This window comes from Manis javanica, chromosome 3 (genome assembly GCF_040802235.1).
Source record: "Manis javanica isolate MJ-LG chromosome 3, MJ_LKY, whole genome shotgun sequence".
Taxonomy (NCBI): Eukaryota; Metazoa; Chordata; class Mammalia; order Pholidota; family Manidae; genus Manis; species Manis javanica.
The window spans coordinates 38811400-38835855 of NC_133158.1; the positions used below are offsets into that span (position 1 = coordinate 38811400).

The window sequence follows — 24456 nt, forward strand, 5'->3', positions numbered from 1 at the left end:
GTGTTTTATTCCTAGAAACTTTCCCATCCTAACATCAGATAAGTATCTTAGCAATTGTTTTTATGTTTCTTTTTTAAAAAACACTTAATTATGCAATCTGCCTGGAATTTGCTCTAGCATACAGTGTAAACAAATATCTATTTTCTTCAAAATCACTGCATCACTACCATCTTTCAATGAGCATCTCTCTTTGCCTTACTGACTGGAAGCCTCTCCTTGCTGTAAACTAAGTGCATGTGTAATCCAGGTTCATTTCTCAGCTTTCTGTTCTGTTCAATTGATCACTCTGTCTTCTTACTATCTGCTGGCAGCAGAGCAGTATGATGGGTGGGAGAGGCTGGGCACCTGAGGTGTGAGCTCTGTGAACAGGCAGGTAAGGTGGCCAGGCTGCCAGTGGGGCAAGAAGCATAGGAAGGTCAGCTCAGGGGACAGGGGTTCTGTGCAGGGACACGGGGCAGTCCAAGCAGGTGAAGCTGTGACCCTCCCACAAATACACAATCTCCCTGTCTCTGAGTCTCACCCACTCTGGGCCTGCCAACAGTCACCAAACAGAGCCCTCTGGCAGGATGTCCCTGGACACCTACACAAAGCACCATGCCTCCCAGCACTGTCCACCTGCTCCAGACTCCGTCCTGAGTGACTCAGTGCCACCCCCTTTGTCCTCACATTGTCCTCACTGCTGTCCTGCACCAGGCAGAGGTCAATGCCAGGAAGAGCACTGGACAGTTTTGCTTTAACATGACAGCCACAGCTCTCCTCTGGATGCTCTGTGCCCACGGCTGCCCCCTAGCCCCCATCTGGCCCCCTCTGCACAGTCCACAGCCATCCTGTCTGTCCCAGGCCCCTTACCAGAAGACATGTTCCCATCCATTCGGACACCAGCACATCCACCTTCTCAGGCAGCACCACGTCCTCCACCTTCTGTTGGAACACGGTGATGATGTCGGCAAAGCCATTCTGCATGACCAGCTGCCCTGTATGCTGGGCCATCTCACTGGCCTCCACCGCGTATACCTGCGTGTGGCAGAAGCACCCTCAGTGCAGGTCCTGGCTCCCAGAGTGACCTGTCCTACTCTCCCTGAGCCCGATGCCTCAGATGAGTCAGACCAGCACCAGAGAAAATGACAGGAGGGCAGCATACTGGATGGCAGATGGGCAACACTGGGTGCTCTACCAGGGCCCCAGGAAGGGAGCTCCTCCTATCCCAACTCCGCATTCAGCCACACAACTCACAGTGCACACAGAAGGCTTCAGTGCTGCTCTGAGGGCAGCCAGACTTTCAGAACATGGTGTTCTGAGACATTTCAGACCAGGTCCTCAGAAGGTCCTGGTTCCGGCACGCTCTGGACCTGGCCGCTCACTGTGCTGCAGCTTCACCTGTAAACTATCCATTTCATCTGCCTGTGCTGTGAGGCTCAGGGGGGCTTTTCAGGGAGCAGGACAAACATCCCAGCATGTGTCACAGAGCGTGGTCTGCCCTCCCCTGCCAGGCCATGACTGCTCCCAGCAAGGATAGCACTTGGATGGTATCGGCACCAGTGACCCAGCCCAGACACATGGACACATGTGCTTATCTATTTAACTGAAATAAATGCTTCGCAGAAAGTATCCCACACAGGCAACCCACTATGGCATTTTCTGTTCTATCCTATTCTTCTCTGTGCTGCTAGTAACTCACAAAACTGGTATCACAGTCTGACGGGCTTGGCCTGCAAGGACTCGCCACCATTCCACTGACATGGGGCTCGCTCAGGGAGGGCACTGCACCCAGACCCAGTCAGGACTTGCTAAAGGGACGGCCGTTCCCACTCACGGCTTTGGGCTGTGCATGGTGTGCACAGAAGAGGCTGATGATGCCGGTCCCACAGCCCACATCCAGGATCACTTTATCCTTCAGGGACTCTTTATTCTGCAGGATAACGTGGTGGTATTTGGTTGTTCGCGGCTGATCTGCCAGCATCTCCAAGTGCAGTTTCTAGAGGAAACACCCATTAAGAATATCACTGCCTGTCATCAGAGCAGAGCTACACCAAGCTCAGATTCCAGGTGGAGGATGGAGCCTGAGCTGATCCCCTAACTCCATCACCCCAGACCTGAAAACATAAGCAACAAGGAAGTTTTAAATATCAAAAGACGAAAATACACCACAGATGAAAACCAGAGTAGGTAGACAGTGATGGAATAAAATGGAAGTTTCTGGAATCCTTCCAGCTCAATATGGGCTGCCTGTAGCTTCTCTCTGCACCTCCCCAAAGCAAGGTGAGCAGAGAAGCAGGTGTGGAGGCAGGAGGTGGAGCAGACATCCCCTCCTCACCGCTGTTCCCGCCTGAGACAGGAAGAAGTGCATTCCTGACCAGAGTGACCTGGCCAAATGTTCACCCAATAGAACACAGACGAGACAGCAGGAGATGCTGGAAGAGGCACACAGGCCCCATCCAGGCCCAGAAGTCACTCTCACACATAACTCTGCCCCTAGTTTGCTTGGGGAGTGCAGGAACTGCAGCTGCAGAGGAAGATGGCAACCCCACAAAAGGGGAGCTCAGGGCCCCCAGCCACATCCAAAGAGAGGAAAACATTTGAAACCCAAGAACAGGCCCCTGGGAATTAGGCCAACCCACAGGGAGGCAGAGAAAGGCTCCACCAGAAGGTTCCTGAAGCCACAGTGGGTGGTCAGAGCCCCGATGGGCAAGGGTGCACCCAGAGAGTCCCCCTCAAGTCTCCAGCTGCAGAACACCCAGCCTACAAACAGCACGGTTAGGGGAAAACAAACAGCCAGGCTGCCCAGACCACATCAGCACAAACAGGTCTGGAGGGCTTCACAAGCCCCCTGTGGCTCCTCACACACTACAGACTGAGAAACTAAGGGGCAGAGTGAGGCAGTGGAGGGGCAGCACCGAGCACCACTGCCCTGCTGTGGTGCCCACCTTCACCACACTGAGAGCGGAAGGAGCTGGAGAGACCACGTTAGCATTGCCCAAGATACATCTCAGAGCAAAGAATACTCCCAGGGCCACAGAGGGCCAGTTCATACCAGAGGCACCACTTCAGCAAAGGACAGAGTAATTCTCAATGTTTTGCATCTAACAACAGAGCTTTAAAAACCAACAGAAATGCAACAAGAAACAGATTCACAATTATGGTCAGAGACTTCAACACCCTTTCTCAGAAACTGATAGAAGTAGACAGACAATCAGGACAAAGACTTGGACAATACTATCCAGCCACTTTAATCTAATTAGTGAAGTGGTATGGAATACTTCACACAACCGTTTGCAATAATACTACACAAAAAATATCAAGGAGTAGAGTTAATGAGACAGGTACACACCCTGTGTGATCAGAACCTGAAAACTCTGAGACATAAAACAAAGCTTGAGAAATGAGAAATCAGCACAATGTTACAAAGATGTCACTTCTCCCTGAACTAATGTACACTTCCCATGCCATCCAGTTAAAATTGCAACCAATCTGGCATGGATGCAGGGGCAACAAAATAGTAATAAAATCACTTCTAAAAAAATAGATAGGGGTAGCCACGAAAACGCTGAAACACAGGATAACTGCCCGAGGCCCAGCTCCGCCAGATGCTGAGAAGCTGCCTGGAATGGAGGTGCAAGGGAAACAGGGCGGCCGGCACAGCACCCGGTGCCCGAGCAGAGCCCAGAGCAGCCCCGGACATGAGGCGGGTGTGCACTGCACTCCGGCAGGGTGAGGCGCCGCCCGTCACTGATGCTGAGGAGCTGGGCGCTCGCGGGGACAGAAAGCCGTGATTTTACCTCACTCTCTACAAGTGAATTCTAGCCTGATTCAAACATTTCACTGTTAAAGACAGGACCACAGCCTAGCCAGAGAAAAGCGGCCCCCACCGGCCCTGGCTCCCCTCCGATGGGCTTCGCTCTCAGCGGACCCTCCCAAGTCCCCTTTTTCCTCTATGAAGTGGCCTCCTCTGCTTTCTTCTCCCACTTGCAGGTTTGTTTGTCCTGAATTGCAATTCTGATGCCATTCCCAGATAAACCCTCTTTGCTGGTAAGATAACTGGCTGTTTTATAGATGGACACTGACTGTGAAACCCTTCTTACCAGTAACCAGCATCATGATACTAAGGGAAGCAAGGTCCCTGACTTCCTTTAGAGTTTCACCACTTTGCACATTCATAAACAATACTTTCTGCTACTGATTCTTGACTTTAATAACTGAATCAATTTCTTTGCTGTCTTGCCTCTTTAATTCAATATTATGTTTGCAATGCACATCCTGCAAGGACCTGTTTTTATCTAGTTTTAAAATATAAATGGGTTTTCTGGACCACAGTATCACACATCATTACCCAAACTGAAAAAAAAAAAACCTAGTAAGCTACTATTAGGAGTAGTACTGTTGATTTATATAACTTTTTTGTATTTTATTTTTAAAGTAAAATGTACTTTTTTTAAATACTGAAAAAATTTCGTACTACCGCTGCTCAGATGATTATCTCTAAGCCAGGGGTCAGCACACTACAGCCCACCGGCGATCCAGACTGCTACCTATTTTTGTGTGGCCTGCAAGAATGGCTTTTACATTTTTAAGTGATTTTTTTAAATCAAAAGATATGACACATAAAAAAATATATGAAATTAAAATTTCAGTGTCCACAAAGTGCTATTGGAACACTGACATGTGTTTTCATGACTGCTTTTGCAGTGAGATGGCAGAGCTGAGTAGCTGCAATAGAGACCACATGGCCTGCAAAAGCAAACAGCTCTCAACAATGAGGAGTAGCTCAGAAATTAGATTTTTAAAATCAGAACCTACAATGAGAGAGAAGAAACCACCACTGCCCAGCTGTACCAGGGTCCCGTAGCTGCCGAAGTACTCCTCGTCCTGCCACGTATCCTCCAGGTCACACTCCTCCAGCTGCTTCCCGAGGTGGTTGGCTGGAATGTACCCACAGCAGCCTGCACGTTCGCCCCACCACCAATCAGCAGTAGTTTGTCTCAGGATGAGAATTTTTTCTCCTCTCAAAAAACTAAGCTGGAAAAAAAATGTATACATGGAAGTGAAAATTCAAGATAAGCCTATAGTTGATATTTCAACTGTGGCTCAATGCTGCATCTCCCATCCCTGGAGCCCAGATCACAGCAGCATCAGAAAGGAGTCAACAGGGAACTGAACCAGCAGGCCATATATGAGAATGCTACAAGGACACATGGATTTTTGTGGAACATCTACAGGAAAGCACAGCTTAACTGATATTTTCTAAAAGAAAGATTAAACACTTTCAAATGGCTTAGGCCAGATTTTCAACAGCCTCCTCACTATAACTCAGCTATGTGGTAGCTGATTCAGTCACTGAGACTTAAATCCTAAGAGATTCCTGTTACAAAATAAAGATAGCTATATTTAAGTGGATGTCTTCATTTTAAGTCTGTGTTTCATTAAGTAGAGTAAGTTCTAAATCCAGGTTTCCAAGCGGAAACTGGAACTGGTGTTTCCCCCCATTCCTCACCAGGTATCTTTCAGGTCAGGACTGGGCTAGGCTGGGAAGAGAGGGGTCACTAACAGGTCTCATTTGGCTCTAAGAATCTAAAAGCTTCTTTAAACCTTGGTATAACTTCTGCAAAAAGTACAACTAATTCTGTAACATTTGAATCCATAAAATGCAGTCCCCATGCATACGGCTACCTGTGTCTCATCGGTAGCAGAATAGTCTGCAATGGCCACAAACTCCTCCGGGTGCCCAGCCTCCTGGGGGGTCTCATGTTCACTGAGCTGGACAAGCTCCTCTCCCTCCTATTCAGAGGCAAGGAGAAAACATGGAAATGACAACAGGTCTTCTCTCTCTCCCTCTTTTTTTGGCTCCAGGTTATTAGGATGGCTTCAGAGAAAGATGCATTTTGACTAAGTTTAATCATACAAATTTGGGTCATACTATTAGAATCAAGGGATTGCACCCTCACTCCGCCTTTATGTTTCCACCACAGATTTACATCTCTAATACAAAATGATTCACATCCTAAAAGATCAAAGAAAGACCCACTTTTAGTGTGTACTTGATGACGGGCTTCTGATCACCAGTAAAAGGGACAACTGGCCCCAGGAGGGGACCTGTCAGACCCGAGAGATGGGCAGGCACTGGTGACCTGGCAAGCCAGCAGGGCCTCACTCCAACTGCACTGCTGCTGACCCACACTGCTCAGGACCCAGAGGAGGAGCCCTGGACCTGGGGCCGGCACCTGGCCTCTCCACTCTGTGCCAGAGTACGTGCATGGAGCCCTTCAACCATTTCCGGTGTCCTGCAGCAACCCCACCCCAACATACCATCTTAAACTTTCCTAAATGTAAATGTATCAGGTTCACTTTAGAAAACGTGTGTAAGCACAAGAGTTCAGAGAGGAAAATTAAAACCACCCGTAATCTCACTCACTTGTCAGAGATAATGACAGTTAACACCTTAACATATCCTTTGAGGCTGCTTTTCTGAAGTGTGCATGCAACACATGCATACAGGGTGTGCTTGCAATCAGAGTCCACCCTGTGATGTTTTCTACTTTTTAAACTCTGAACATTTTTCATTATTATTTCTAAATACCACATTTTTAGTATCTGATAGTATTCCACTCTATGAACTATTATAACTTATTATCCAATCTCCTACTTTTGGACATTTAAACTGTTTTCAGTTTTTACTATTATAAAATGTTAAGATGAACTTTCTTAAACATCAATTGTTTTGTCCATCCCTGACAATTTTCTTAGGATAAATTCCTGAATGTGAAATTGATGGATCAAGATGACACATACTTCTGGCTTTTGATACCAGCACCAAATTCCAGGCAGAAAGGCAGCTCCTTTGACTCCTATGCCAGAGTAGGACTTTGGTACCTACAGTAAGGAGCAGATTTTTGTATACCCTGATTAACATATTCATTTCCTTGATCTCTGCTAATTTGATGGAGAGAAATTTATCTCTGGTACTTCATGACATCTGCCTTTATTAGTGAGGTCAAACATGTTTAAGTACATATTGGCCACCTTCCTTATTTTGCTAACTGCCTATTTTTATCCATTGCATTATCCTAGGAAAATGACATGATCGGTTTTAGCGCACCATCAATTTTTCACCTTGCCCTCATCCTGTGCCTGCCTACCTACACCACCATCCAGGATCCTTTTCAGCCACCTGATATCTGTCCTGCCATCCTTCTTCCATGCTTGTGTGTCTCTCTCTCTCTCTCTCTCTCACACACACACACAACACGGTGTTTCCTATTGACATAGCTTTCTGTAAGGGGTATCACACACCACTTATTTCACTTTTCTTACACAATACCTTGTAAAGAATTCTAACTTATTGTTCTCAATGGCCATATAATATCACACAGCAGGAATTCTGCCTGATTTTTTACAGTCATCCTCAACTGATGGACATTCTCTTGGTATCCAGTTTTCTATCACCACAAATAGCACTGCCACATCTGTGCAAATTTATCCTTATGTAATGGCATTTTATTATTGTGGGACAGATTATCAGGGCTAAGAAGTAAGCATAGCTGTCATTCACACTTCTGTCACATTCTTTCCACAAAAGGTGTAGCACTTTACACTCCCCAGCTGAGCACGGATCACCCTCTGCTGAACAGGTATTGTCACTGTCTTTAACTCTGTCGGCGTGACAGGAACAAAGACCTCAGAAAGAGTAAGTATGTTGGAAAACAGACTACTTTTTATACTTTATAAAAAAGGCTTTTGATGATATAAGGAAACAATTTATTGCAGGGTTTATAACATACAGAAATAAAATGTTACAATTGCACAAAAACTGGGAGCTGGCAAGTAGAACTAATTTCAAAGATTCCTACATTGTGAAGTGGTTTTAAAAAAGAGACTGGAGTAGGTTAAGGTTGTATATCACCATTTCTTGGGTAACCACTGTATCTCTAAAATAATATGGAAAGGTATATCTAAAAGCCCAGAGAGGAGGTAACATGGAATCATAAACAATGCTTTATTAATCCAAGAGGATAAGAATGGAGAAAGGTGCAAAGAAGAAAGGCGACTAATAGAAAACAAACAGCAAGATGTTAAACTTCATCATTTCAGTCATTAGGTTAAATGTTAATGTACCAAATCCTCCATTAAGGGGCAGAAATAATGTGACAGAAAAAAAAAGACACAGCTCTAGGCTCTTTACAAGAGAAACACTTTAAATATAAGACAGGTTGAAAATAGAGGACCATGTGTGCACTATGTAAGCACTAACCATGAGGAAGTTGGCACAGCTAGATTAGTGTAACACAGTACCTGTGAGGTAAGACAAATTTGCGGGTAAAAAGAGACAGATTTCATAAAAATAAAAGGGCCAATCTAGAAAACAAAAGCTATTCCAAATGTATGCACCATATAACAGAGACTCAATACATCTGAAGCAGAAAGTGACAGATCCCAAAGGACATAAACAAACAAAAAAAAACCAGACAAACTATAGTGGAGAGTCTTGAAGTTCACCTCCTTCAGTAACTAACAGAACAAATGGACCAAAAAACACAGAAAAGATACAGACATCTGAGCAATACTAATAACCCATTTGACCTTTATGGCATTCACGGAACACCTCATGTAACAAGTGCAGAACACATATTCTTTGCAAATGCACGTGGTAAAATTACCAAAGTAGCCCATATGACTAGGCTATAAAGCAGGGCTTGAATAAATTGCAAAAGACTGAAATTTTACAAGTATAATCACACCAAAATTAATAAGAAAAAGATGGAATCTCCTGAATGTTTGGAAATTAAGTAACGTACTTCTGAACTGCCCAGAAAATTTCTAACTTCCACTGTGATATTTTAACTGAACAGTAATGAAATACAATATACCTAAATGTGTGAGGTCCGGCTAAAACAGTGATTAGAGGAACTTCAATGATATACATTAAAGAAAGGCTTCAAATCAGTGATCAAAGCTTCCATTTCAAGATGCTATAAAAAAGAAAAACAAAATAAAGAAAATAAAGATAAAAGCAGAAGTCAATTAAATAGAAAACACATGAAGAGAAAGTCAACAAGACAAACAGGTTCTTTGAAAAGATAAAACTGATAAAAGCCTAAGAAGACTGATCTTTAGGGGAAGAAAGAGATAAAATACAAACTGAGTATCAGGCAACTCTTCTGTAATGGAGAATGCCATTAATAGGATGAACACAGATACTACCAACACACGACCATGGCTCACAAGTAATTGGGAAAACTAAAAATTACAAGACACCTTTCCTAAGCCATTAGAACGATGCTCTCATGCTCTCAGGTTGTAGGATACAAAATTAATACACAGAAATCTGAGGCTTTCCTATACACCAACAATGAACTAATAGAAAGAGAAACCAGGAAAACAATTCCATTCACAATTGCATCAAAAAGAATAAAATACCTAGGAATAAACCTAATCAAGGAAGTGAAAGACCTATACCCTGAAAACTACAAGACACTCTTAAGAGAAATTAAAGAGGACACTAGTAAATGGAAACTCATCCCATGGTCTTGGCTAGGAAGAATTAATATCGTCAAAATGGCCATCCTGCCCAAAGCAATCTACAGATTTAATTCAGTCCCTATCAAATTACCAACAGCATTCTTCAACAAACTGGAGCAAATAGTTCTAAAATTCATATAAAACCACCAAAGACCCCGAATAGCCAAAGCAATCCTGAGAAGAAAGAATAAAGTGGGGGGGATCTTACTCCCCAACTTCAAGCTCTACTACAAAGCCACAGTAATCAAGATAATTTGGTCCTGGCACAAGAACAGAGCCACAGAGCAGTGGAACAGAATAGAGACCCCAGATATTAACCCAAACACATATGCTCAATTAACATACGATAAAGGAGCCATGGACATACAATGGGGAAATGACAGCCTCTTCAACAGTTGGTGTTGGCAAAACTGGACAGCTACATGTAAGAGAATGAAACTGGATCATTGTCTAACCCCATACACAAAAGTAAATTCAAAATGGATGAAAGACCTGAATGTAAGCCATGAAACCATAAAACTCTTAGAAAAAAACACAGGCAAAAATCTCTTGGACATAAACACGAGCAACTTCTTCATGAACATATCCTCCCAGGCAAGGGAAACAAAAGCAAAAATGAACAAATGGGACTATATCAAGCTGAAAAGCTTCTGTACAGCAAAGGACACCATCAATAGAACAAAAAGGCATCCTACAGTATGGGAGAATATAGTCATAAATGACAGATCCAATAAAGGGTTGACATCCAAAATATATAAAGAGCTCACGTATCTCAACAAACAAAAAGCGAACAATCCAATTAAAATATGGGCAGAGGAGCTGAACAGACAGTTCTCCAAAGAAGAAATTCAGATGGCCAACAGACATATGAAGAGATGCTCCACATCACTAATCATCAGAGAAATGCAAATTAAAACCACAATGAGATATCACCTCACACCAGTAAGGATCGCCAGAATCCAAAAGACAAACAACAACAAATGTTGGTGAGGTTGTGGAGAAAGGGGAACCCTCCTACACTGCTGGTGGGAATGTAAATTAGTTCAACCATTGTGGAAAGCAGTATGGAGGTTCCTCAAAATGCTCAAAACAGAAATATCATTTGACCCAGGAATTCCACTCCCAGGAATTTATCCTAAGAATGCAGAAGCCCAATTTGAAAAAGACAGATGCACTCCTATGTTTATCACAGTACTATTTACAATAGCCAAGAAATGGAAGCAACCTAAGTGTCCATCAGTAGATGAATGGATAATGAAGATGTGGTACATATACACAATGGAATATTATTCAGCCATAAGAAAACAAATCCTACCATTTGCAACAACATGGATGGAGCTAGAGGGTAGTATGCTCAGTGAAATAAGCCAGGTGGAGAAAGACAAGTACCAAGTGATTTCACTCATCTGTGGAGTATAAGAACAAACAAAAAACTGAAGGAACAAAACAGCAGCAGAATCACAGAACCCAAGAATGCACTAGCAGTTACCAAAGGGAAAGGGACTGAGGAGGATGGGTGGGAAGGGAGGGATGGGGGGGGGAAGAAAGGGGGCATTACGATTAGCATGTAGCATGTATAACGTGGTGTGGGGGCACAGGGAGGGCTGTGCAACACAGAGAAGACAAGTAGTGATTCTACAGCATTTTACTATGCTCATGGACAGTGACTGTAATAGGGTTTGTCAGGGGGACTTGGTGATGGGGGGAGTCAAATAAACATAATGTTCCTCATGTAACTGTAGATTAATGATACCAAGAAAAAGTAGATTAGATGATGAAGAGGAGATGGTAAATGAAATAGAAATTAGAGAACAGGAATACAAAGAAGCTGAGGCACAGTGAGAAAAAAGCATTTCCATCAATGAAAGAATGACAGCAGTGTGACCAATCCAAATGGAACAATATTCACATTATAGGGGTACCAGAAGAAGAGAGAGAAAAAGGGATGGAAAGTCTCTTTGAGGAAATAATTTCTGAAAACTTCCCTAATCTGGGGAAGGAAATAGACACTCAAGTCATGGAAGCACAAAGATCACTCAACAAAAGGAACCTTAGGAGGACAACACCAGGACATAATAAATAAAATGGCAAAGATTAAGGACAAGGAGAGAATACTGAAAACAGCCAGAGAAAAAAAGAACATTTATAAACCCCATCAGGCTATCAGCAGACTTTTAGCAGAAACCTTAGAAGCCAGAAGGGAGGGGCACGATATATTTTAATGCAATGAAACAGAGGGACCTGGCAAAGATTTATCATTTAAATTTGAAGCAGAGATCAAATAATTTTCAGATAAGAAAAAGCTGAGGGAATTCACCGCCACTAAACCATTCCTACAGGATCTCTTAAAGGACCTGCTCTAGAAGGAAATGCTCCTAAGGCTAAAGAGCTGTCACCAGAGAAAATAGACAGTAAAGGTAGTAGACCAATTAATTACTAAGCAAATATGAAATTAAATCAACTACTCACAAAGTTAGTCAAGGGATACACAAAGAGTACAGAATATGACACCTAATACATAAAGAGTGGAGGAGGAGGGATGGAAAAAAAAGAACCTTTAGATTGTGTTTGAAATAGAATAATAAGTGATTTAAGATAGATTATTAGAAAGTAAGGAAGGTGCACATGAACCTTTGGTAACCACAAACCTAAAGCCTACAATGGTAATAAGTACATATCTATCAATAATCACCCTAAATATAAATGGACTGAATACACCAATCGAAAGACACACAGTGGCAGAATGGATTAAGAATACACGACCCATCTATTTGCTACATACAAGAGACCCATTTCAGACCCAAAGACATATACAGACTAAAAGTGAAGGGACGGAAAAAGATATTTCATGCAAAAAAAAGGGAGAAAAAAGCAGCAGTTGCAGTATTTGTAACAAATAAAATAGATTTCAAAAAAGAAAATAACAAGAGACAAAGGAATACATTACACAATGATAAAGGGGTCAGCCCAACAAGAGGATAAAATCATTACAAATATCTATGCACCCAACACAGGAGCATCTACATATGTGAAACACATACTAACAGAATTGAAGGGGGGAAAAGAATGCAATGCATTCATTTTAGATTTCAACACATCACTCATTCCAAAGGACAGATCAACCAGACAGAAAGTAAGTAAGGAGACAGTCACTGGAAAACACATTAGAACAGATGGACCTAACAGACATCTACAGAACTCTCCACCCAAAAGCAGCATGATACACATTCCTCTCGTGTGCACATGGAACACTTTCCAAAACAGATCACACACTGGGCCACAAGAAAAGCCTCAATAAATTTAAAAAGACTGAAATTGTACCAATCAGCTTCTTAGACCATAAAGGTCTGAAACTAGAAATAAATTATGCAAAGAAAACAAAAACTCCTACAAACACATGGAGGCTTAACGATATTCTCCTAAATAACCAATAGATCCATGACCAAATAAAAACAGAGATCGAGTGATATATGGAGACAAATGAAAACAACAACTCAGCCCATAACCTGTAGGACGGAGCAAAGGCTGTGCTAAGAGGGAAGTATACTGCAACACAGGCCTACCTCAAGAAACAAGAGCAATACCAAATGAACAATCTAAACTCATAATTAATTAAACTAGAAAAAGAAAAACAAATGAGGCCCAAGGTCAGGAGAAGGAAGGACATAATAAAGTTCAGAACAGAAATTAATAATATTTAGAAGAATAAAACAATAGAAAGAACGAATGAAACCAGGAGCTGGTTCTTTTGAGAAAATTAAGAAAATAGGTAAACCTCTAGCCAGACTAAACAAGAAAAATAAAAAGAGCACACACACATTAACAGAATCAGAAATTAAAAAGGGAAAATCACAACAGCTACCACAGAAATACAAAGAATTATTAGAGAATACCATGAAAAATTATATGCCAACAAAATAGACAACCTTGAAGAAACGGACAACTTTCTAGAAAAATACAACCTTCCAAGGGTGACACAGGAAAAATCAGAAAATCTGAAAAGAGCAATTACCAGTGAAATTGAATTGGTACATCAAGAAACTACCTAAGAACAAAACTCCAGGACCAGATGGCTTAACCATTGAATTTTCTTAAACATTGAAGGAAGAGCTAATACCCATCTTCCTTAAAGTTTTCCAAAACATAGAAGAGTAGGGAATACTACCAAACTCATTCTATGAGGCCAGCATCACTCTAATACCAAAACCAGGCAAAGACACCACAAAAAAAGAAAATTACAGACTAATATCCCTGATGAACATAGATGCAAAAATACTCAACAAAATGTTAGCAAACCAAATTAAAAACATATCAAAAAGATCACCCATCATGACCAAGTGGGATTTATTCCAGGGATGCAAAGATGGTAAAATATTAGAAAATCCATCAACATCATACACATCAACAAAAAGGACAAAACTCACATGATCATCTCAACAGATACTGAAAAAACATTTGACAAAAATTCAACATCCACTTATAACAAAAACTCTCAACAAAATGGGTATAGAGGTTACGTATGTACCTCTACATAATAAAGCCCATATACGATGAGCACACAGCCAACACCATATTTAACAGTAAAAAGCTGAAAGCTTTTCCTCTAAGATCAGGAAGAAGACAAGGATACCCACTCTCACCACTTTTATACAATATAGTACAGGAGGGTCCTAACCACAATTAGACAATACAAAAAGAAAAAAGGAATCCAAACTGGTAAGAAAGAAGTTAAACTATCACTGTTTACAAAGGATACATTATACACAGAGAACCTTAAAGGCTTCACAAAAAAAGTATTAACACTAATAACTGAATTCAGCAAAGTTGCAGGATACCAAATACACAGAAATGTGTGGCATTTCTATATACTAACAACAAATGAGCAGAAAGAGAAATCAGGAAAACACTCCATTTACAACTGCATCAAAAAGAATAAAATACATAGGAATAAAACTAACCAAGGAGGTGAAAGATCTACAAGACACTCATGAGAGAAGGTAAAACACCAATAAATGGAAATATATCCAGTGATCAGGGATAGGAAGAATTAATATTGTCAAAATGGCCATCCTGCCTAAAGCAATCTACAGATTCAATGCAATCCCTATTAAAATACCAACAGCACACTTCAATGAACTAAAACAAATAGTTCTAAAATTCATACAGAACCATAAAAGACCTCGAATAGCCAAAGCAATCCTAAGAAGGAACAAAGCTGGGGGATTACGCTCCCCGACTTCAAGCTCTACTACAAAGCTACAGTAATCAAAATTTGGTACTGGCACAAGAACAGACCCACAGATCAATGGAACAGGACAGATAGCCCAGATATAAACCCAAGCATATATGGTCAATTAATATGCAATAAAGGAGCCATGGATATACAGTGGGGAAAAGACAGCCTCTGCAACAACTGGTGTTGGCAAAACTGGACAGTTACATGCAAGAGAATGAAACTGGATTATTATCTAACTCCATACACAAAAGTAAACTCGAAATGGATCAAAGACCTGAATGTAAGTCATGAAACCACAGAGCTCTTAGAGGAAAACATAGGCAAAAATATCTTGAATATAAACAGGAGCAACTTTTTCCTGAACATATTTCCTTGGGAAAGGGAAACAAAATAAAAAATGAACAAGTGGCACTACATCTAACTAAAAAACTTCTGTACAGCAAAGGACACCATCAGTAGAACAAAAAGGCATCCTACAGTATGGGAGAATATATTCACAAATGATTTGTCCAACAAGGGGTTAACATCCAAAACATAAAGAAATCACATGCCTCAACACCCAAAAAGCAAATAACCCAATTAAAAAATGGGCAGAGGATGTGAACAGACACTTCTCCAAAGAAGAAATTCAGAAGGCCAACAGGCACAGGAAAAGATGCACCATGTGGCTCATTATCAGGGAAATGCAACCTAAAACCACAATGATATATCACCTCACACCAGTTAAGAAGGCCAACATCCAAAAGACAAGAAACAATAAATGCTGGTGAGGATGCAGAGAAAGGCAAACCCTCCTACATTGTCGGTGGGAATGTACATTAGTACAACCACTGTGGAAAGCAATATGGAAGTTCCTCAAAAAAACTAAAAATAGAAATACCATTTGACCAGTAATTCTACTCCTAAGAATTTACTCAAAGAAAACAAGATCTCAGATTCAAAAAGACACATGCACCCCTATGTTTACTGCAGCACTATTTACAAAAACCAAGAAATGAAAGCAACCTAAGTGTCCATCAATAGATGAATAGATAAAGATGTGGCACATATACACAGTGGAATATTATGCAGCCAAAAAAGGAAAATAAATCCTCCCATTTGTGACAACATGGATGGAGCCAGAGGGTATTATGTTCAATGAAATAAGCCAGGCAGAGAAAGACAAGTACCAAATGACTTCACTCATTTGTGGAGTATGACGACAAAGCAAAACTGAAAATACAAAACAGCAGCAGACTGAAAGATTCTAAGAAGGGACTAGTGGTTACCAAAGGGAAAGCGTGTGAGGAGGGAGGGTGGGGAGGGAGAAGGAGATCAAGGGGCACTGTAATTCGCAAATCACAATATAGGTAGGTCACAGGGAAGGCACTACAGCACAGAGAAGACAAGTAATGACTCTATAACATCTTATTATGCTGATGGACAGTGTGACTTCAGTGGGGGTGTGAGGACTTGGTAATATAGGTGAAGGTTGAAAACAGTGTCATTTTTGTGAAACCATCATGAGATTGTATATCAATGATACTTTAATTAAAAAAATAAACAAGTAAGTATAAAAAAGTGGTGCAAAAGCACAAAGAACAGTAATAATTCACAGTAATGGTTGCCTGTGGAGATGAGAAGAATGGAGCTGGGACTGGGAAGCAAATGACACCTGTGCTTTTGTTACCTATCATCTATCATCTTCTTTTTATCATCTGTAACTGTCTATCTGTATATATTTTTTTGAGGAAATTATGACAAAACATTAACAAGTTTTCACTTCTGTGTAATATTTGCTTGCTGTTTGCAATATTACTCTGTAAATATTCATTTTCTTAAAATTTATCAAAAGAAAAATGAGACTTCCACAGTTCAAAACATTTTATGGTTAATTTTAAGAAGCAGATTGATGAAATGACCCAACTATAAATAAAATTCCTATATATAAACACCCAAATGAAATTAGAGCCAGGATTAGAATGAAAGGAGAAAAAGAAATGTTAAAATTAACATAACAGACATGAAAATGTTTGATTTAAAAAAACTGTTTATTATTCATTTGATTTTTAATTTTACATTATCAACATTCCTTGAAATTTAAGGTGACTGTTATTTACTGCTAACCTGAATGAAACTGTGTGTGTGTCCCAGACATAAAAGCAGTATGAACACATAAATCTTTTCCAGTATGTCCAACCTGCTTTTAACAAATGATGCCTGGGACTTTACTAAACAAAACTTCTTAAGAAAATGCATTTTCTTCACCAGGTACCAAAAATGGAACCCTGGATTCCTGGGAGGTGTTCTCAATGCCCAATTCAGAATGTCGCCTGTAACCCTTCAAATACTGCATTTCCTTTATTTAAGCATCGCATGGTTGGTGGCCACCTTCAGGAGCACCACCATTCTGGACTTAGCTTGGTCTCTGTAACGTTCACCGCTTTTAAATACAGGTCCCTATGCACCAGGATACAAGTTACCTGCAGTCCACTTCTGGGGCCGTCACCTGATGTTGCCATTGTTCACTTAAGATCTGCCGCATAGCTGCCACTTTTAATGTTTCATTTTCTCCTGTTTCTACTTTAAAAAACAGAGAATAAGAAAATGGTTTGTTATATTGCATAATAATTACTAAGATTCACTTCTAAAGTCCATAATATAGGTCCTTTACCAAATAAAAACTGTGTGCAAGGAATGGAATAGAAATGAAACTTACAAACGCAATTCTTTACAAAAGCGCTTAGAATTTATGAACTTCCAACAGTGTGTTTTCTTCACTATTCTGCAAGGTGTCAATCTTAGTCATTGGCCTGTCGTTTTTGTAAGGTCACTGAGCTGATTTCAAACAGCAGATGGCAAATCTTATCTTGGAACCCTGATAACATAGCTTTAATTCCAATTAAACGTCCTTTCTGAGAAACTTTATAAACAAATGGAGTCGTGAAGCCCGCGGGGGAACCTCCAGCCCCAGCCGGAAGAGATAAACCATACCCCCTGGCCCAGTAAAAGGCTCAGCCAAGAAAATTGCGCACTTCAGCCAATGAGAAGTCACCATAGCCCAGCCAGTGAAAAGCTGCCACCACCCCACACCCTCGCTCTCCTCCAATGGGGTTCATTCTCAGAAGTCCCCCTTTTTCTCTATGAAGTGGCCTCCTCTGCTTTCTTCTCCCCACTTGCGGACTGGTCCTGAGCTGCAGTTCTGATGCCATTCCCACAGGCCGACAGGACCAGGGCTGTACAGCGGGCCCACTAAAGGGAACCAGGGTCTGCACCTCGCAGAGGCTTTCCTTCTCATTGCCAGCGCTCACTTTTCCAGTGACAGAGCAATCCCTACTATGCTCTCAGAGGAATGTTTCTCAATTACAGAGCAACTCTGTTTAAAATGCGCTTCACTAATCAATCAAGACGTGATACATGTTTTTGTGGCATTTGTCATTACTAACACTAATACACACACAATCCGTTTTCATTAGCAAACACTGCGTTGGCCCCAGGCCAGGAGTAGGACTGGGTAGGGGCCTGGCGAACGCGCACGCTCCTGGGGCGAGGCGGGGTGGGGAGGGCAGGAGCGGCGGGGCGGGGCCGGCCGTAGGGCAGTCCGGCGGTCCCGGGAGGGTCAGAGGCGGCGGGCTGGGTGGGGAGGGTGGGGCGGGAAGGGGCTGGGGTGGATTCAGACAGCTGGACGGGGAGGGGCTGGAAGAGGGCACGATAGGGCGAGCCGATGGGGCGGGGATGGGGAAGCCCGAACGCGGACGCAGGCCAGGGACACTCCCACACTCCGGGCAAAGGGCCCAGGATCGTGAGGGGTCAACGAGGGGCAGGGACCGGGCCCAAGCGAAGAGGCAGGAGCGGGACACGTGTGTGACGCAGGGTCAGGGCCGCGGGGCTCCCGCCACAGAGACGGAGGAGGCGTGGCCAGGCCGGGGCGTGCCCGGAGGGGGCGTGTCTCTAGAAGGCGTGGCCTGGAGGAGCGGCGCAGAGTTCGTGGTCAACCTCCGGCGCGGGGCACAGGTAAGAAGGACGCCGGAGGTCTGCACAGGCCGCGGGTAGCCGTCTGACGCACTGGCCGAGCGAGGACCCTCTATAGGGTCGGCCTGCCTCATGCGCAGTCCAGCGACCGCACTACCCACGGAAGACCTACCTCAGCCGCGATTCCCCACTGCGAGCTGCGTCCACACCGCCGGCGCAAAGAAGGAAAAGAGCTCCCAGGACCAGAGCCACCGCCCTCGGCCCGCGCAGGCGCGCTGCGCATAGGCCGTGCGGAAACAAGGCCCCGCCCTGGGCCCAGCGCCTTCCGCATGCGTACTTCGGACGCGTCCGCAGTCAAGAATGGAGCAACCGTCTCGGCCGCGCAGGCGCACGGCCTGCAGGCATTTACTGAAGAAAGCGGCCTGGATCCAAGTGCTCCGCGCAGGCGCACTTCCCGGGTCTCCCTCCCGCCGTCTCGCAAGCTCGGGCGCTGGGGCCGAACAGGAGGGCTTGGCCATGCGTCCAGGGGTCAGACCCCGGGATGGGGTGGTAGGCAGGGGGCGAGACAGACCCCGGGAGGGAGAAGGGGAGGTGATGGTGGGCGCGGGGCGGGGCCGGGCACAAAGGATCCGGAACAGGACAGGGGTGTCCTCTGTCACCATTTCCACTCATCAGGTTCTGGTGGTCTTACCCGATGCAAGCAGGCAAGAGACAGAATAGAGATACAAAGAAGTGAAACTGTCATTATTCACAGATGACATGAATGTGTATACAGATAGTGCAAAATCTACAAATTAAGTATTACTAACGTCACTAGCTGAAGGGCCAATATAGTAGTAATCAAGTTGGACATTGAAATCTAAAAACTCCGTCTTCAATAGCACTAATTAACATCAAGTGTCATCTGTGCTCTAGTAACGAAAATAGACAAACAAGCACAGTAAGGATATAGAAGATCTAGACACCATCACACCGATGACTTAACAACAAACTGCATAATGTACCTTATTAAGCTCACATGGCATGTTAAGGTAGACTATATGCTGCTCTAAAAACGAATCACAATAAATTGCAAATACTGAAATCTTTTAAGAGTATGTTCTCTGACCACAGTGTTGGTGCAGCCTTGTGTATTTCCTCGGCCCTTGTCCCTGCCGCAACAAAGAAGTGAAGGGCAGAGACACAGTAGGGAAGCAGAGTAAAAGATTTAAAGTTACTTAGAGAGTAAGTGCAGCAGCCTCAGCGAGAAGAGGCGCCCTGAAAGGTTGGAAAGAAAGTTTAAGATTAAAAGGTTAAGCACTGGGAAAGTGCAGGTGACCTCAGACAGAGGAGCACCCCGAAAGGTTGGGGTTCCCCCTTTTAAGGATTCTTCAGGAATGTGACTAAGGGCCGGGGGTGCAGACCTGTTAAGTGGTCTTTGAATTCTTAGAATTAATTTAACACGAGGAACTTCCTGCTCTGATTTCTCTGGAGTCTTGGTCCAGGAACATATCAAACAAGGCTGCCTGTCCAGCCCCCAAGGTGGGCTGTTATTGTCTGCTAAAGAGTAAGTTAATCTTACATTTTTAACTTCCTGGGTATTAAAATACAATCTATAAGATGGAATCCTTCCTGCCTTTTACTGTTTACAGCTGGGCCTGCATGCTAAATTAGTTGCCTAGGTTACAAACTACTTGATTAGGGCCGGAAGGAGAAAAAAACGGCATTTAGGTAAAGTTAAAAAACAAGCTGGGCCTGCATGATTAACATAATAAAGACATGGGCTGTGCTGAGATACCCTCCTTTATCTGGGGAATATTCAAACATTCCAGGCCAGGTTGCTACTGGCTTTTTGAGCTTTAATTAATTAACTCTGGGCCTTTTTAGTGGACTTTCTTGGCCTTTCTCTTTCCACCCCCCTCATATGTATTTTCCTGCCTAATAATAGTGAAAGAGATTAGGAATCAAAACAATAAGAAATCTAGAAAAACTCAAATTACTTGTAAATAAAGCAGCATACATCTAAATAACCCATGATTCAAAGGAAGAAACCAAAGGGATTTTTTAAAAATTCAAATTGTATGATAATGAAAAGATACTGCTGAGGTCTGAATATCTGTGTGGATAAAATGAGAGTTCCTGTGGCCAGGATTCTCACCTGGCCCTGGTTGACTGGCTCACTGCACACCTGTGGGCAATACATGGCTGTTGACTCTATATAAAGAGCTCCGCCCAGTGCTCTGGGCGCGTCAGGGTAGCAGGGCTGCAAGGCTGCAGAAGAGCAGAGCAGAGGCTGGAGTGGTGGCAGCACCGAGGACAGAGGATAGAGGCCCAGAGGCAGAGACCAGCTTGCTGCATGCAGACTCGCTCTGAGTGAATGGGATTTTAGTGACTGACCACCTGGTAATAAAGTTGGGTATAACCCCTTTACCCCAAGAAAGTTTTGCTGTCAATTTCTTTGGTCACATTGAATCCATAGCGAACTCGCCCTGGGCTGAAACCCATTGGCAAGACAGTAGTAATCTTGTAAGAGAGACCCCAGAGAGCTCACTGCCCGTCAGCAAAAAAGACTGCCATTTATGAACCAGGAAACCCTCAGTAGACACTGAAGTGTCCGCACTGTGATCTTGGACTTCCCAGCCTCCAGAACTGTTAAGACATAAATGTTTGTTGTTTATACACCACACAGTTTATGGTATTTTCGTTATAACAGCCAAAATGGACTGATCATATTGAATTGGGGGATGAAGATAGAACAGAGCTTAGAGAGAAATTGGTGCTTTCGTCGCTTATATTGGAAGAAAAAAAATTAAATCAATGATCTAAACTTCCAGCTTAAGCTAAATTTAAAAAGTAATTGATAGAGAAAATTTATAAGGGCAGCAACCTAGCTGAAGGGCCCCCACCAGTAAGATGGCAAACTTCCAGCTTCTCTTCGGGGTCCTTGGTTCCTGCCGGCGCCACCTGAAGCCCAATCACCTCTCGCTTCCCTCCCAATCCCAGCACCTAGCCAACAGCCACCAGCCCCGTAGAAGTGACACCTCAATCAATTCATGCCCGTTCCTATATAACCCAGCACCTTTCCCTAATAAAGTGGAACTCTCCGGTGAATTGCTGCTATGTGTCGCTCCTTTCCTTTCACTAGCCCCGGTGGGCTCCCCTCCATCTCACCCCCTCTCCTCAACACAAATAACAAAAAAAACACTCCCTTGTTTTCCCGATCTGCCGAGCACTGAGTCCCAAGGTTCACTCCCTAAACTCCCTCCCCCTGCCTGCTCACTTGCTGTGCATGTAGGAATGTTACAGATAAAAAAGCAGAAAAATATATATTGTTCCTTTTGCCTTTGTTGGGAGCTCAGACTTTTTGAGAAATTACTCCCCTCTGAGCCTGCCAGTGTGAAATAGAGCCTCAACATTCCAAGACCTCACAGTGCCGCTTACTTTTTCCATCAGTGATCCAGTCCAGGTATTTTCAGTATTTTCCATAATATAATTATGTTAGGCAGAAAGAAAGAAATGAGCAGGATGGAAAGGAGAAAGGGCCCCCCAAAGATGACTTAGGAAGTTGATCAAATAGAACCAGAAAGCCAGAAATGACTCAGAGTTAATCAGATTAATCCACAGGGTCCAAGAGTGACTCTGGAAATGTCCAGGGTCCCCCCAGATAAGAAACAGCAGAGGCACAGGCACAGCACAGCCCTGTCCCCATTTCACCAATCAGAAGAAGCCTAGAGAGCTGACAGCTGTCAATTAAGGACCTCTCTGTCCTGCCAAAACCACATAAAAGCAGCCTCAGAATGAGCATCCACGCCTGCCTGTCTTGTCTTAGGCAGACCCGCTCTGTTACTCTGTGCAGAGTGTATTAAAACTTACTTTGCTTTCTTGACTTTGATCTCTTGTTTTACTGATGCCGGGGTTCTTGTTTGTGGATTCGAAGAATGAACTTAGCAAACAGTCAAGGAGAGACAGGGACCGTGGGTCTAGTCAGAGTAGGGTGAGGGCCTCCGGAGAAAGCAAGGCAGGATATTTACAGTCAGAGCAATGTAACTACATGCAAGGAAACCTCCCCCCTACTAAAACGATGTTGAACATTAAGCTTGAGTCATTCTTCAGTGAGATCAGTTAATGTTCCCCAGATAAAGAAGAGTAGCACATGTTTTGTTATGCTAATCATTTGTAATCATGTGTAAGATTCACTTTAGCATGCTAAAAGGCCCAGGCCTATGTGCTGTCTTTCCTCCTTCAGATCTGAGGAGGTGACTTTGCAAACTGAGCAACTAATTTAGCATGCAGACCCAGCTGTAGACAGCATGGTAAAAGGCAGAAAGAATTCCATCTTAAAGATAAGAGTGCATTTTAACACCCAGGAAGTTTAAGAGGCAGGATTCTTTAGCAAATAGACAATGCCTCGGCCCACCTGGGGGCTGGGCAGGTGGCCTTCTGATACGCTCCCAGACCAAGACTCAGGTGTCCCAGAGAGAAATCAAGGCAGGAAATTCCTTATGTTAAGTTAATTTTTAATATTCAGGGATCACGTAAGTCCATACTCCTAAGCTTTGTTTTCAGGTTCCCAAATATCCTCGACTGCCTATAAAACCCCTACACACCGCACCACCACAGGCTTTCCTGTCCCCTCTTGGTGTAAGCCAGGAGCTCTGTCCTTTCACTCGATCTCTAAATAAAAGCCTGTACCCTTACCCTAAGAATGCAGCACTCCAGTTTGAAAAAGACAGGTGCACCCCTATGTTTATCGCAGCACTATTTACAATAGCCAGGAAATGGAAGCAACCTAAATGTCCAGCAGTGGATGAATGGATAAAGAAGATGTGGTACATATACACAAGCGAATATTACTCAGCCATAAGAAAAAAACATATCCTACCATTTGCAACAACATGGATGGAGGTAGAGGGTATTGTGCTCAGTGAAATAAGCCAGGCAGAGAAAGACAAGTACCAAATGATTTCGTTCATATGTGGAGTATAAGAACAAAGAAAAACTGAAGGAACAAAACAGCAGCAGAATCACAGAACCCAAGGATGGACTAACGGTTACCAAAGGGAAAGGGACTGGGCAGGAGGGGTGGGAAGGGAGGGATAAGGGCAGAGAAAAAGAAAGGGGGCATTACGATTAGCATGTATAATGTGGGGGGAGGCATAGGGAGGGATGTGCAACACAGAGAAGACAAGTAGTGAGTCTACAGCATCTTACTACACTGATGGACAGTGACTGTAATGGGGTTTGGAGGGGGACTTGGTGAAGGCGGGAGTCTAGTAACCATAATGTTCTTCATGTAATTGTAGATTAATGATAATAAAATGAATTAAAATAAATAAATACATACCAAAAAAAGCCTGTACCTTGCTCTCCTACCTTGAGTATTTGTGAAGCTCATTCTTCAGCTTCATGAACAAGAACTCTGGCATCAAAGGTAGGAGAGCTAAGGGGAGGCTTTTATTGAGAGATACAGTGAGAGGACAGACAGAGCTCCCAGCTCACACCAGGAGGGGACAGGAGAGCCCCGGGTGGTGTGTTGTCTAGGGGACTTACAGGTGGCTGAGAGACAAAGAGCTAGGGATGCAGACCCACCAGACAGTCTCTAAATGTTTATCTTTGAAGAGACACTAAGTTTCTTATCTTTGAAGAGACACTAAGTTTCTTATCAGTTTTCTGGACTGTTTTGTAGAGTTAACATAAGAAATTTACTGCTTTGATTCTTTCTCAGAATAGCAGGTTCTTGGTTTGGGAGCATATCAGTCAAGGCTGCTTGTCTTGCTTTC

General features: G+C 43.2%; 1 protein-coding gene across 4 annotated transcripts in view; it reads right to left on the reverse strand.

Annotated features, from left to right (window-relative positions):
* The window catches only part of PRMT2 (protein arginine methyltransferase 2), a 60090-nt gene that overhangs the window by 27652 nt on the left and 7982 nt on the right, over positions 1-24456 (reverse strand). The window contains exons 1-6 of one of the 4 annotated variants that reach the window (XM_037023749.2): positions 18870-19009; positions 17209-17308; positions 5665-5772; positions 4831-5013; positions 1814-1975; positions 850-1014 (exon numbers count right to left, since the gene is read on the reverse strand). In XM_037023749.2, the coding sequence (XP_036879644.2) occupies positions 850-1014; positions 1814-1975; positions 4831-5013; positions 5665-5772; positions 17209-17247 (657 nt within the window). In that variant the 5' untranslated portion in view covers positions 17248-17308; positions 18870-19009. Of the gene's footprint in view, positions 1-849; positions 1015-1813; positions 1976-4830; positions 5014-5664; positions 5773-17208; positions 17309-18869; positions 19010-24456 lie in introns of those variants that run through there. The other 3 variants (XM_037023751.2, XM_037023750.2, XM_037023752.2) reach the window with 3 other exon arrangements.